The sequence below is a fragment of the Natator depressus genome, chromosome 16 (genome assembly GCF_965152275.1).
Source record: "Natator depressus isolate rNatDep1 chromosome 16, rNatDep2.hap1, whole genome shotgun sequence".
NCBI lineage: Eukaryota > Metazoa > Chordata > Testudines > Cheloniidae > Natator > Natator depressus.
The window spans coordinates 13,715,843-13,729,731 of record NC_134249.1 but is presented as its reverse complement, the minus strand read 5'-3'; the positions used below and the strand labels follow the sequence as shown (position 1 = coordinate 13,729,731).

General features: G+C 43.1%; 1 protein-coding gene across 6 annotated transcripts in view; it reads left to right on the top strand.

Moving 5' to 3' along the window:
- The first annotated feature begins 521 nt into the window (after window positions 1–521).
- DNM1 (dynamin 1) overlaps window positions 522–13,889 on the top strand; it is a 99,436-nt gene continuing 86,068 nt past the window's right edge. For 5 of the 6 annotated variants that reach the window (XM_074973711.1, XM_074973710.1, XM_074973713.1 and 2 more), the window contains exon 1: window positions 524–946. In XM_074973711.1, coding sequence (XP_074829812.1) covers window positions 786–946 — 161 coding nt within the window. In that variant the 5' untranslated portion in view covers window positions 524–785. Of the gene's footprint in view, window positions 947–13,889 lie in introns of all 6 variants that reach the window. The other variant, XM_074973712.1, reaches the window with a different exon arrangement.

Here is a 13,889-nt window from a genome sequence, read left to right as displayed (position 1 = left end):
AACAGTGAAAAGTAAATTAAAAGTAAAATAAAATAAAATAAATAAACGTCTACTTTAGTGATTAGTAAACTAGGTAAGGGCACTTACAAGAACAGAGATTATTTACAGAGATATTAGTTAAAAATATATTTAGCTGTTAATCTGCAGTGTGTCTTGAATATTTAAAGTCAGCACTGATTTACTGCGTTTTGGGAGGAGTGAAATATTCTTGGCTTCTTCATCATAAATATATCAGGGATTATGCAGACCCTCCAGATTTCACATTCTGGAGGGTTGATTTTAATGCCAATTTTGAACCCCCCTTTTGTGTTGGAGAATTGTATTGTGTTTCCGTGAGACACTGGAAGCCTCCCTTATTCTAGTGTCCCGGCTTGGGAGCAGATCCCAGGCTACGGAGGCAGGTACCCTAAAGACACCTGGCTCACGGCATAGCTCCCTTTAGCAATCCCTATGAACTACAACTCCCATGAAGCTCTCGGCCCTCAGGAGGGAGCCCTCTAGCGGCCGTTACTGGTACGTGCGCTTTAAATCCCGTGAGGAGCCCTGTGGCTAGCGGGCTTGAGCTGGCAGTCGGGGTAGCAGCGCTGCTGCAGAGATCCAGGGACCCAGGTTAGGTGGAGAGTGGAGGGCAAACCATCCCACCACCTAGCTGTGAGGTGGGGACAACCCCTGATGAGGGCTTGGGGGGCCAAACCCCAGCAGTAAATCCTTTGCAAACCAAGCGGGGAGAAAGAGGGGTTTGCGTTGCAAGCCCAGGAGGCGAGAGCCCAGGCGGAGCTGCAGACATGGGGAACCGAGGGATGGAAGACCTCATCCCCCTGGTCAACAAGCTCCAGGACGCCTTCGCTTCCATCGGTCAGAACGCCGACTTGGACCTGCCCCAGATCGCTGTGGTGGGGGGACAGAGCGCCGGCAAGAGCTCAGTGCTGGAAAATTTTGTGGGAAGGTAAGATTTATAAACTATAGACGATTATAGGGGATGTTATGAGGGCTGATGTCCCCGATGCATCTGTGTTGTGCAATGCATTGCTCAATGGACATGCGGTGCAAAGCTTAATGCAGTGCAATCCAGGACAGGGGAGGGGGCCTGATCTTGCTCCTCTGAACTTGGGATTCATAGTGGAGATGGATCATCCCAGCCCCTGCGACACACAGAGATCCTAGTGCCGGGATTGCACTGCACCCTACAATGCAGAAATCAGGAGTCTCTATGACCGGTGACATTCCCTTGATTGGTTTCAGAGTAGCAGCCGTGTTAGTCTGTATTCGCAAAAAGAAAAGGAGGACTTGTGGCACCTTAGAGACTAACCAATTCATTTGAGCATAAGCTTTCGTGAGCTCAAATAAATTGGTTAGTCTCTAAGGTGCCATTAGTACTCCTTTTCTTATTCCCTTGATTGTCACCTTCACTAGCAGGAGAGCCCTCCCCTCAGCATAAGATTAGAAGCGCATATGTGCGTATAAATGTCCACTTTGAAATGGTAATATCTGATTGGGAACTGATCAAAGCAGATCGATGCTGGGCAGCATATTGCTTGGTGGGCTGGGAGGGGCGGGGGGAGTGTGTGTGTGAAAGAGGTTGAGAGGAGGATGCAGCACCAGGCGAATCCTGCTTTTGGAGTGACTAATGCACAAAAGAAGCCATTTGTTTGGGGGTGGAGAGGGAGTAAGAAGGAACCGAGCTGATGTGTTGTCCACATCACAGGAGATTTAATGGTTTTAATCCTAAATCATTTATTTATTTATTTATGGGAGCTAAATACAAGAAGGCAGACTCCTGGGGATGAGCAGGATGGTAGGATGTCCCCCCTCACCCCTGCTGCTGGAGGACAATTGCTGCTGGGCCCTGGCAGGGTGGGAGGATGAGGAGTAGGGGAGGAAGGCATTGCTTCAAGGAGAGAATGAATAACATAGATGGTTGTATAGAATGTACAGAAAATTAATGGAAATCCAGTAAAGCACAGACAAAGGCTCCATATGTTATGTAATGTCAGGGATAGAAATGTCAGAGAAAAATAGCCACATTCTGGGGTGTCCCTTATTTTTATCACACATTAGAGACCTGCAAGCCAGAGCCAGAAATGATACAGCTTCCACATAATTTTCTAAAATGAATTATCTATGGTGATTCTAAAAAATACTGATCAGTTAATATTGTGTGTGCAGATAAATAACCGTATACAATCCCTGTTAAATACCAAGATGCCCGTTAGCCATTGTGATCTGAACAGATCATCAAGACTAGATTTCTTATTTGTTTTAAGTTTCACCCTGAAGAATCCCACAAGGTGAAATGCTAGGAAGAGTATGCTCTCATAGCATGTCCTCTGCTCCTGATTGTGTCTGGCTAGATACAGGACATGCCTTGAACGCTACACAGCCACCTAAAGATGGATGTGCTTGTTGTGAGGCTGAGCAGTAGTGGAATTTAAGTTCAATTTCATCCCCTCCCCACCCCCCTTCTCTGTCCTCCATGGTGGATGCCATGTCAGGAGCTATGGGGAGAAGCAGAAAAAGCAGTGGTTATTCCCCTATGTGCTCAACTCCCTGGGTGCTACCATTTTGTGACAGAAATTTTCTGGTGCTTTCCCTTCATGTGACCTTCACAATAATCACCAGCAGCTTCAACAAATAGCTGGTGACCAGGGAAGGTGGTCTGCACACACATATTATACACAACACCTGGAGTGCATCCTGAGCTTGTTTGTAGCTTGGTTAATCCTTCCCTATTAGGCATTGCTATCCTCTATGACCAGGATGCAGGTTGCTGCTGATTTCCCTCGGAGGAACTGCTGCTGTGACAGAGTGTTAGATTATTTTCTTCCACAAACTGTATTCTCCCTCTTCTTTCCCTGCTTTGTTGCGTGGGCGCTCTCTCTCTTCTTCTTTTGCCCCCTCTAGTCCTTGCACTATGACATCTACTAGCAAAATTATTTTTATAACTCTTTTATCATTGAAAGAGCCTGTAATGAGCCTGAATAGCTCCATCTTTGGTGGTATATGAACAGAATGGTCCAATATGCTGTACAGGGGCCCAGGTGTCCCTGAGCTATGGGAGACAGTGTGCATTAGGGAGATGCCACTTTTGCTATTTCTGGGGAAAAGAAAACAGAGCAAGAATCAGAGTAGTTGTTTAAACAAAACCTCCCATCATTGCATATTCAAAAGAGCCTGAGATTCTTGCTTGCTGATTTTCAATGGTCTATTTTAGAACCTATCGGAGATCCCATTCTGATTAAGTGTTCCTGGGAATCATGGTGAGGGAAGGACTTCCAGAAGCCTCAGCTATAAGTGTTATTTATTTGTATTACCACAGTGCCTAGGAGCTCCCACATGGATCAGGACCCCATTGTGCTAGGTGCTGTACAAACACAGAACAAAAAGATGGTTTCTGCCCCAAAGAGCTTACAACCTACTGTGAACAAACCTGTTGAGAAGAGAAAAAGGGTTCCCAGAACTGTTATTGAGCAAAACCCTGGTTAGCCTGTTGGGTTTGTGCTTCCATGACCCCTGAATGCTGAGAGTCAAATCTATCTTTTATGGAAGTTCTGTACAGTGACTGCTGCAATGATGTACCAAGTATGGCCAATGAGCAAGAACAGTATCAGAGCGAATAGTTCCTTTCCTTTAGATCTAGCAAGCAGAAGGGGACAAACTGTAACTCCACTGACTCCAATGCACAGCTGCAGAGTTTAGCTGCCTGACAGAGGGTAAATGAACTGATTCGGGGGGCGGGATAGCTTAGTGGTTTGACCATTGGTCTGCTAAACACAGGGAGAGTTCAATCCTTGAGAGGGCCATTTAGGGATCTCGGGCAAAAATTGGGGGTTAGTCCTGCTTTGAGCAGGGGGTTAGACTAGATGACCTCTTGAGGTCCCTTCCAACCCTGATATTCTATGATTTATATTATCCATAATTTTCCAATGACCTCTGTCTCAGTAGGGCTCATGACCTCACTGCATCCTATCAGTTATCTCCATGGTAGCACATTACGGTGCCAGAGCTTTTAGGATAATGAAGTAACGAAGGGTATCCACACAGGAGCTGACAGGACAGGATTGTTCAGGGAAATAATTGGAGGGAAAATGGAAAACGCGTCAAAGGGAACTATTGACTTCTTCCATTTGATGCCATTAGGTGGCTGGGGTGGCTCAGGGGACTGGTAATAGATATGAAATCTCTTGCCACAGAAAGTACCTGTCTACACTACAAAACGAATTGTGTTTAAATATGGCTGTGACCCAGCCAGGTTCTAAGGTATTTTTTTCCTTGTTTGTGTGGACAGAGAAAGTCATGTTTGAGAGCCATGCTTTAATCTTCACTGGTATCTCAGCTAAAACATGGTTCCTTAACATGTTTATGACATGGGTTTTTTCTGTTCAGACAGGGAGGAAGAATCTGTGTTATAACATGGTGGGAACACACACATTAAAACATGATTATTGCTATAGTGAAGCCTATGTCTCCAGTTTTTTTGGGATCAGGCTGTGGGTGAGATTGAGTCATCACCACCTGACAGCTGTTTAATGCACAATATGAAATGAGTTTGGTGGGTCTCAGCCTAGTTCCACATGGACAGCTAGCCACATTAAAAAACAAACAACACAATACAATTGACAGTAGCTGGTCCTTTTGATGGGGGTGTCTCAGCAGAGAGGCTGACGGCTGAATGTGTCATGAAGATTAAACTCCCCTCTTAATTCTAGAGGTAGTTCCTCCAGATCACACCAGCATGGTAGAATGGGGATGGTTTCACTAACATCACACCTGATCTGTGGATAAACCGGACTTCAGTCTCTAGGGCTTCCAATCCAGCATCTTCTGCTAACACCAACATTCAGTGTATGCTGAAATTTTCAAAATACAGAGGAACTACACTGAATGCAATAAATGTTATTTTGATTAATATCTTATCAAACAAGTACTTCTTCTGAGTGCAATGGTTTGCTAGTCACTGCTAATTACTCTCCCAGTATCACTTACGCTGCTGTTAACGGATTACCCAACAATGCAAAGCCTGTATTTATAATGGCAGATGTCGATGCGGCTGCTATATGTGCGTCTGCTGCTGAGGTCTCAGCATGGTGACTAACACCAGATGATGATGGTAAAACCCTCTAATGGTGTGGGATGAGCCTGATAGAAGAAAGGCAGCTGACATTTCTTTTCCCAGACTGGTTTATGCTGGGGCCTCAGAGCTGGCAGGAAGCTTAGTTTCGGTCCTCCCTAAGCATTGGCTACTGTGGATGTGCTACCACTAGGACCACATCTTATGACCTCACCCTCCCCTTTTTGTTCCTGATGCCTATTTGCTACTTCAGAGTGTCTGCATGAATTGGCCCTACAGACTGCCGGTGTTGGATGAACTGCTTGGATGGAGTGAGTAAAGCATGGGGATAGTTGATGTTGATCTAATTTGAGATTGGGCTTCCCAAATAGAGAGTCTGTAAGCAAGAAAATGGGGACACAGTTATTTCCAAAGTCCAGAAATGTTCACTCTCCTTTTATGGCACATGGCAAAATAAGTAGATAAATAAAAAGATGCCCTGCTGTCTAGCGAGCTCAACGCATTTTAAAGGCATGAGATAACTAAGCCTTCCAATACCCCAGGAAGTAGGAAACTATTATCACTATTAGATGAAAGAACTAAGATGCAGTGCTGCTAAGTCCAGAGTCACACAGCAATGAGAACCAACCCAACATTTTATTAGTCCCAGACCTGAGCATTAGCCTCAAGACCTTCTTCCCTCATAAAAACTTTTATATCCAGATCAAGCCCCTTCCAAAGATGGAATACTTTCCATGCCGAGTAAGGAGTCTTACGCCTTGTCCACACACACTTGTACGGTTTTAACTATACAGTATAATTAAAGCGGTACAAACCACTGTGGAGGATCTCGTTCTACTGGCATAAATGTGCTCATAGTGGTATAGCATATTCCCATATGGGAAGAGGAGCTCTACCGGTGTAAGGACCTTCATGCCAGGATAACTGTGGCCACACTAGGGATTGTACTGATATAACTATTTCAGTAAAAAACCCCACACCCCTAACCAACATAGTTATATGTGTACAAAAACTTGGTCTTAATGTATTTGCCTCAAGGGGATGCTCAGTGTATAGGTGAAAGAATACAAAGGAACAAATATAAACCTAAGCCCTGCCAATACTAAGCTAGAACCTTTAGAAAAGTGTTTTGCAATAGACTGAATACAAGGCTAGGAGCCAAGAACTTTGTTCTGGATTTTATTTGGCCTCTGATACTTTGGTGAGTAATTTAATGTCTCTGTGACTCATTCTCCGCACCTGTAAAATAGGGATAGTGATACTTGCCTACCTCCCAGAGATGATGATATGAAGCTTAATTAGGTGATATTTGTAAATTGCTTTGTAATGGAAAGGCGCACTGGCATTATTTTAGATACAGTGCTGCCTAGAAATTCCCTCAGAAAAGGCAATCTTCATGGACACATATTCTCAAAAAGCAAAAGATATCTCAGGAGCACGCATTGGCCTGTCCAGGTACAGCAGGGTACATCGCTGCTCACTCTGTCATCCTCAAAATGTATGGAGCTGAAACTTCTCTCTTCTCTTCTTGAGCAAACACTATGGCTGAAATAGTCAATGCTGCCCATGTGAACTCGGGGTCCAGAGGTCCCAGGCAGTTTCGAAAATCTCAGCCTGTAGGTATTCTTGTGTCCACTCACTGTACAGAGTAACGCTCAGCATTTATATATTACTTTAATGGTCAGATTTTCATTTATACCAAGAGCCCTTTAGACAACTCTGGCAGCATAAAGGGGCCTTAAAGTGGGTGTAAATGTGATTCATGCTCTCTTTGGGACCCCTTTTCACATCCAGAGTGCTGTAAAGGGACCTTAATGTGGCAAACCTTAAAAGCATTATACAATACACACACACCTGTGAGGAAAGTGATGAATAGTATCCCTATTTTGAAGACTGAGGCATGGGGGGTGAAGTGACTTGTCCAGGGAAATAGAGGTTGACAGAGTGAGAGAACTCCTACTCCTAGCCCTGGGCTCATGCCTTTTAACGGAATCCATTTATATTCCAACACCTGAATTATAACCTTTTTGTTTGTTTTAGCAGTATGTGTACATCCAAACAGTGGTAAGCCTCTGGGATTTAGTAAAGAACATGCATCCATTTTCCTAAGATTAATAAAAAGCAACAAAGTACAATGCAGCACAAGAATAAATGTACATAGCATGCCATGATAAACCACAAGAAAAAGGAATTAACGCAAGAGAAATGTACATAGCTCTCAGCAATTGCCTGCGAAAGGAAGAGCAGCAGGAGATACACATTTGAGCCAAAATATGACACAGATGATCAGAATATTGTAAACAGAGAATATAAATATATCACTGCAAACCTAGATAGCCCTGCTGCAACTCTTGTTCATGTGATTTGTCCTGTGGCTACTCACATGAGTGAGGATGCAGACTCAAGCCCTAAATAAACACCAGTTTCTTTGTATATTATATATCATCACTATTTCCTGAAGCAGTTCACAGAGGTCTCACACCCTTAGAACCACTACACTTTTCACCTTAGCTCTTTTGACATTTTCCTACACTGTAACATAAGTGTCGACCTTGTCTTCACTAGGAGAAAAAAGTGTGTTCTTACCATATGTTTGCTAATATGTGGTAATTAACAAGGGATAAAATCCTGGTGAAGACAAGTTAGTTGTAGTTTTAACGTGTGTTAGCACATCAAAGTAAATCCTAGGCTCCCCTAGGGCTTACCTCAACCTGCTAACATGTGAAAACTACAAACTGCCTTGTCTTCACTAGGATTTTATCATGTGTTAATTACCACGTTAGCTGACATGGTAAGAACACACCTTTTTTCCTAGTGTGAACACCCCCCCCCTCCTCCTCCTTGCACTTCAACAGTGCCTTTCATCTGAGGCTCTCCTAGCATTCCAGGCATTAGTTAATCTTCCCAATACTCTGCTGAAGTAGGTAAATGTTAGTATGCCAGCGTTACAGGTGTTAAACTGAGGCACAGAGCTGCTAAGTGATCTGAGTGCACACTGAGGCCAGGCCCACACTACAAATTTACATCGGTATAACTACGTCACATGGGGTGTGAAAAATCCACACCCCAAGTGATGTAGTTATACTGACTTAACCCCCAGTGTAGACAGAGCTATGTCAATGGGAGAGCTCCTCCCAATGACATAGCTACTGCCTCTTGCGGAGATGGATTACCTACACCGATAGGAGAAGCTCTCCTGTTGGCGTAATAGCATCTTCACTAAAGCACTATAGCAGCGCAGCTGCACTGTACGTGACGACAAGCCCTTCGTCAGGAACAGAACTCAGGAGTCCTGAATACCAGTTCCCTGCCCTTATCACTAGACTTTCTAAAGAAAGCACATATAAACGTTCACCATGTTGTACATAATTATGTATAAATATAATGATGTGAAGTTAGAGAATTAAAGGCAAGTGTTTTGAGACCCAACTTGAGACATTTCGGGCCTGATTTTCAGAGATGCTGAGCAGCCACAGCTCCAGTTGAGTGGGTGCCTCAAGTTTGGTTACAGAAATTGAGGTGGTCCAAATCAGAGGCCACATCTGTGAATGTTGTCCTAATACAGTAAAATAAGATAAAAATGTTAACCCCTCCCTTGCCTGGCTTAGGGCTTGATGCTTCAAGATGTTGAGTGTCCCCAGCTCGCACTGACTTAGGGTTTGATCTTGCCCCAAAGAAGTCTGTGGGATTTTCCAAATAGAGGATGCTTAGCATGCAGGATAAGCCCCTGAGAGAGCAACTAAGTTAACATAAAAGTTAATGAATCGAAGAGAATCTGTCTCTTGGTGTTTTAGTTGCAGGAGCAAAGTTTGCCATGGTGTATTGAGCAGAGATTTTAGTTGTAAGCAGGAGCCAAACCTATGCGTGCTCCACCCATATGAACCAATGCTAGGATTTTTCATTCAGTGCACTTAATGTAGCAAAACCAGAGGCGTGGCTAAGAGGGTTATAGGCAGCCACCCAAAATGTAATGGTTTTCTGGCCAGATGCCCACGATAAAATTAACTTCTTTTGGGGAAGCCTCTCAGAATGAAAAGTAACCTGCTACCAATACCCATAGTCAATCCACTGCCTTCATGAGACACAGGCTAAACGGAATTTTTTAAAATATCTTTGGGTGTAATCCTTTCCTTCTTTCTTCTTTGCAATGTATAATGAAGCAAGTCATGGCACAACTGGTAGGGAGGAGAACTGCAACTAGATCGTATTTTAAAAACACCTCAGTGTTATGATGCATGATAGGAAACGTCTTTGCAACAGGACAACACTCTCATCACAGTTAAACAGCGTCCCCTCTGATCTCAGAACTGTTTTTGCACATTCTGATTCAGAAAACTGGAACACCAACGGAGGGGGACACATAAGTAAGTGGGTAGGTGGAACTTGTGGCTAAAGAACAAGCCTAGGTCTCAGGGGACCTAAATTATATTCCTGGAACTGCCACTCACTTGCTGTGTGACTTAACCTTTCTGTATCTTACTTCCCCATCTTTAGAACCAGCAGAACACTACTACTTAAGTCATAGATGTGATACGATAACCTATGTCACATCATACATAATCTTAATTCATGAATGGAAGTGCTCTGATCTTAACATAGATGGTGCAAGAGAAGTGTCAATAGTTATATGGGAAAGAAAGGGTTTCCCTTTTATTAATAGCTAAATCCAAGCTCTTCAGGAATAAGGACGATATTAATTTTGCAGTTCTTTAAAATGAAGGAGCAGTATTCTTATTTACTGAGATGATTTGCCAGAGAGCTGTAGACATCCATGCAATTCACATTTACCAGCTGATAGCAGGAAGAAATTTCCTCCTTGGGACAGTACTGCACAGTTAAGTGTATTATATGGAGAGTTTGTGCCTTTCTCTAAAGCAGCCAGCATTGGCCACTATCAGAGATAGACTACAAGATATGATGGATCTGGTTATGATACAGCAAGAAGCAGGATACCAGACTAGATGGATCACTAGTGTGTTTAATTGTAGCACTTCCTACGTTCTCACATATATAGCCATGCAGAGAAATATGGAGAGCTGTGTACATTGTAAGCTCTTTGGGACAGGGAATGTCTTTTACTATATGTTTATACGGTACCTAGCACAATGGGGCCCTGATCTGACAAACAATAGTGATTAATAACACAGTACTGATAATAGAAAAAAAGAGAAGTATAAATCAAGATTGTGTTGGAATAGGGGCTGTTCCTATTATGGCTTCTATTATGGTTAGATTTATCTGGTGAGAAAAGTATATGCTTCAATCATGAACCAGAACAGAAAGCACCTCAATGATTGTAGTCACATGGATCTGTGCACAGGGAAGTGATCAGTTATTCCACCGACCCTAGGTCAGAATACAGCTTAGGACTTCAGGAAGTCTAGAGTCACTGTCTCAACCAGTCTGCTCAGACCTGGAGGGGTCCAGATGCCAGACTGTGTAAGGGGTACTGGTTCTGACAGCTCCAAAATGCTCTCTTCTTTTTCTTCCCCAGCCTCTTTATCTAATTTCATCTATGGCATTTGTAATGTATCCATCATAGCATCTAGGCATTAATTTACATATTATTTACCTGGACCGATCTGATGGGTTTTAGTCACAGAAAGTATTTTTTCTCATTGCTTATTACTAAATATAAATATTAGGGTGGTAGTGAAGAGAGGCTGAAGATGATGCTCGTGAATGTTCCTCTCTTATTCATCCTTTCAGTATTTATTAAAGCAATACCACTGTTTTAATGGTTTTAAAATTATATTAACAGCTTGATTTAAGCTCAAAAGTCAAGATATTCAGAACAATTAATAATAGGTTGCACCTAAGTAGAGCTTTTCATCTTCAAAGTGCTTTGCAATCATTCACTAATAAATAATTGTCTATGAGGTAAAGTAGTTAAGTATTGTCCTAATCCCCATTATAAAGATGAGGAAACCGAGCCAGAGAGGTTAAGTGACTTGCTGAAGGCCACACAGTGAATGAGTGTCAGACTTGTGATCAGCAGTCAGGAGCTCATGGCTCCTAGTCAGCTGCTAAGTCTGATTCTGTTCTTGCTTACATCAGTTTTGTGCTGATGTAGTTCCACTGACTTAATTGGAAGTGCTGCTGATTTACACCACTGTAAGTAGGAGAAGAATGGAGCCCTGAGTCTGAAATCTGACCCTAAATCCATCTGCAAATATGGTATGTAAAACCTCCCATGGTTCTCGATTCTGAAGCCTTTGCTAGACCCAGGCATAATGGAGGGGATGAAGGATGGAATTTCAGCTTTAATGCTCAATCTCTTCTTAACATTTTGTGTGAATTAAGTGTTTATGAAGATATACTGGGGACAGATGCTGTGCACGTTTCCCCAATGCAGTTATTCCTGCTGCCCTGCCTAATGTTGCCAACTCTTGTGATTCTATTGAGAATCTCACGATTTGTTGTTCTTAACTTGATTCCTGCATCTGGGGCTTTATCAACTAAAAATCTCAGCTGTTGTATTAAAAAAAAGTGAGTTTGTAGCCTCCGTGTTGCAGAAAAGAGCTTGAAAATGTGATCCACTAACTGCTCCAGCACCCGGAGACAAATAAAAAGAACTCCAAATGTATTATATTTAAAATCTCAAGATTTTTAAACCAATCTCATGGTTTTTGGTACATTACTCATGGTTTCTGAATGCTTGGGGTTGGCAACACAAACCTGGGCCTCTCCTAAGATTGTCAGTCATGACAAGCTATGAGATATGCAAAATGGGATTTGGGATGAGCCCAACTCCTTTTCACTTGTGACTTAAGAATTGAACTCAGGACTTGGGAAATAAAAATGCTGTTTTAATAACCCACTCCACCAACACCACCCCTCCTTACTTCTCACTTCCTGTTTCATATGGGTCTAGGTCACACTGTTAAAGCTACACGGATGAAGAGTGAAGGCTGAATTCCCTGGTGTGTAATGCTACTGTAACGAGTATCAGGAATTGTCAAGATCCTGTTTATCATGCCAGTGCAATCATTTTGTAACAATGACACTGCACCCTGGATATAAGATGGCAGAGGTGCCAGGGCAGGATATGGTCCCCCTGAAAGAGGACACATCAGATTAAACTGATACTGCCATGGATCTTAGCTAACGGGCCAAGGAGTGTGGCTGAAGCATTGTAAAAACATTAAGATTGCGCATAAACTGTAGCCATGTTTCAGAGCAGAGTTTCTTTCTCAGCTGTATGAAAGGACTTTTTCTCAGAACATCAACAGGCAGAAGTCCACAGAGACACTGAGTATTCACTTCTCAACATCTGCAAAAAAAATTTTTTTTTTTTTTTAGAGCAGACCTAATCTGCCCATGAGAGCACTAGAAAGTCTGTTATTCTGCCTTCCTCAGATAGGGGAAAAAAGCCTGTGCTGGTTTCCTGTACATTGGGAGGGAAAAAGGCCTAAAGGCAAAATTGTGAAGCCCATGTTCATTACCCTCAGTGCAGGTCTAGCCTGAGTATAGACTAGTCTTTTAGGATCTGGCCCTCTGTTTTGAGGGTGACAATTAACGACCACTTTTCAATTCAGAAAGCCTTTCCCCATCCATACAGTTTATAAACTTCTAAGAACAGGGGTTTATAATGAAAAAAACAATTGCCTCCTTACCATACATCCTGAGGTCTCCCTGAAGGTGTGTCTACAAACACAGCAGCTGGGAGGTGTACTTCTGAGCATGGGTAGACATACATGCGCTAGCTCTGCTCAAACTGGTGCACTAAAAATAGCAGTGTGGCCACAGCAGCACAAGCAGCTGCTTGGGCTAGCCACCCAAGTAAAAAGATACCCAACACCCCATGGGTATGTGTTCAGGCAGCTCCCCTGGGCTGCTGCATGTGCGGCCGTGGCCACACTGCTATTTTTAGGCTCCAGTGCGTGTGTCCACTCGCACTGGGCATTATAGTTCCCAGCTTTCTGTACAGACGTACCCTGAGGGAACAGTTCTGCACTGGCAGGACAATGCAGTGGATGACATAATAAGTCTCTATCTTTTATAGGCTTGATTCACTCACACATTTTGTATAGACGTAGCTACATTAACTTCCCTGGAATTACTCCTGATTTATGATGGCCTGAGATCAGGGTAAGGTTCTTTGATTCTAATAAATACACATATAAAGGTTACTGCTCTCTCTCTCTCTCTCGCTCTGGCTGCTGTGATCTCTTTGGTAATCTCTGGCTATTTCTTAAGCTGATTGTGCTTTTACTTCTAATAGAAACGCCTCTATGTATAGCTGGGAATTGCCTGAGCATGGTGGCAGCCTCAAGTGGAAACTTGTTGCCAGATGGGAATGAGGGCCAAAAGGCAGAGTGAACTCTAGAGATCTCTGATGGGGTGGTACATGACGTGTCATTCTGCAGAGCCAGTCATTCTGCTTCAGCCCCAAAACCAGGTCACCTCTTTCACTTCAGCGTGGATGTTGGAAGAGATCATAGCAGGATTTCTCTTTCTTGGCTGCGTGGGGTTCCTGCTTTCTCCATGGGTTATTCATTGTGTGTGTGATGTTGACTTTCTCCATTTGAAGCCTTGCTGGAGAGTACTTGACACTCTGGATACCCAGCAGAGGAGGAAGGATCCACTGATAATGAATTTTATTGGCTTTTATTTTTTAATGGCAACATGTTTAAATGTGGCCCCTAATTCTGAGTGCCTCCGTTTTGAGCAGCATCAATTCAGAAACTTTAAGGTGTCTCAAACTTGGCACCAAAGACTGAAGCACCCAAAATCAGAAGCCACTTTTAAAAATTTGGTTGCAGAGCTTTTTTGTTGTTTTGGTTTGTGTACAGGGAAAGGGGCTTTGGGTGATTTTTTT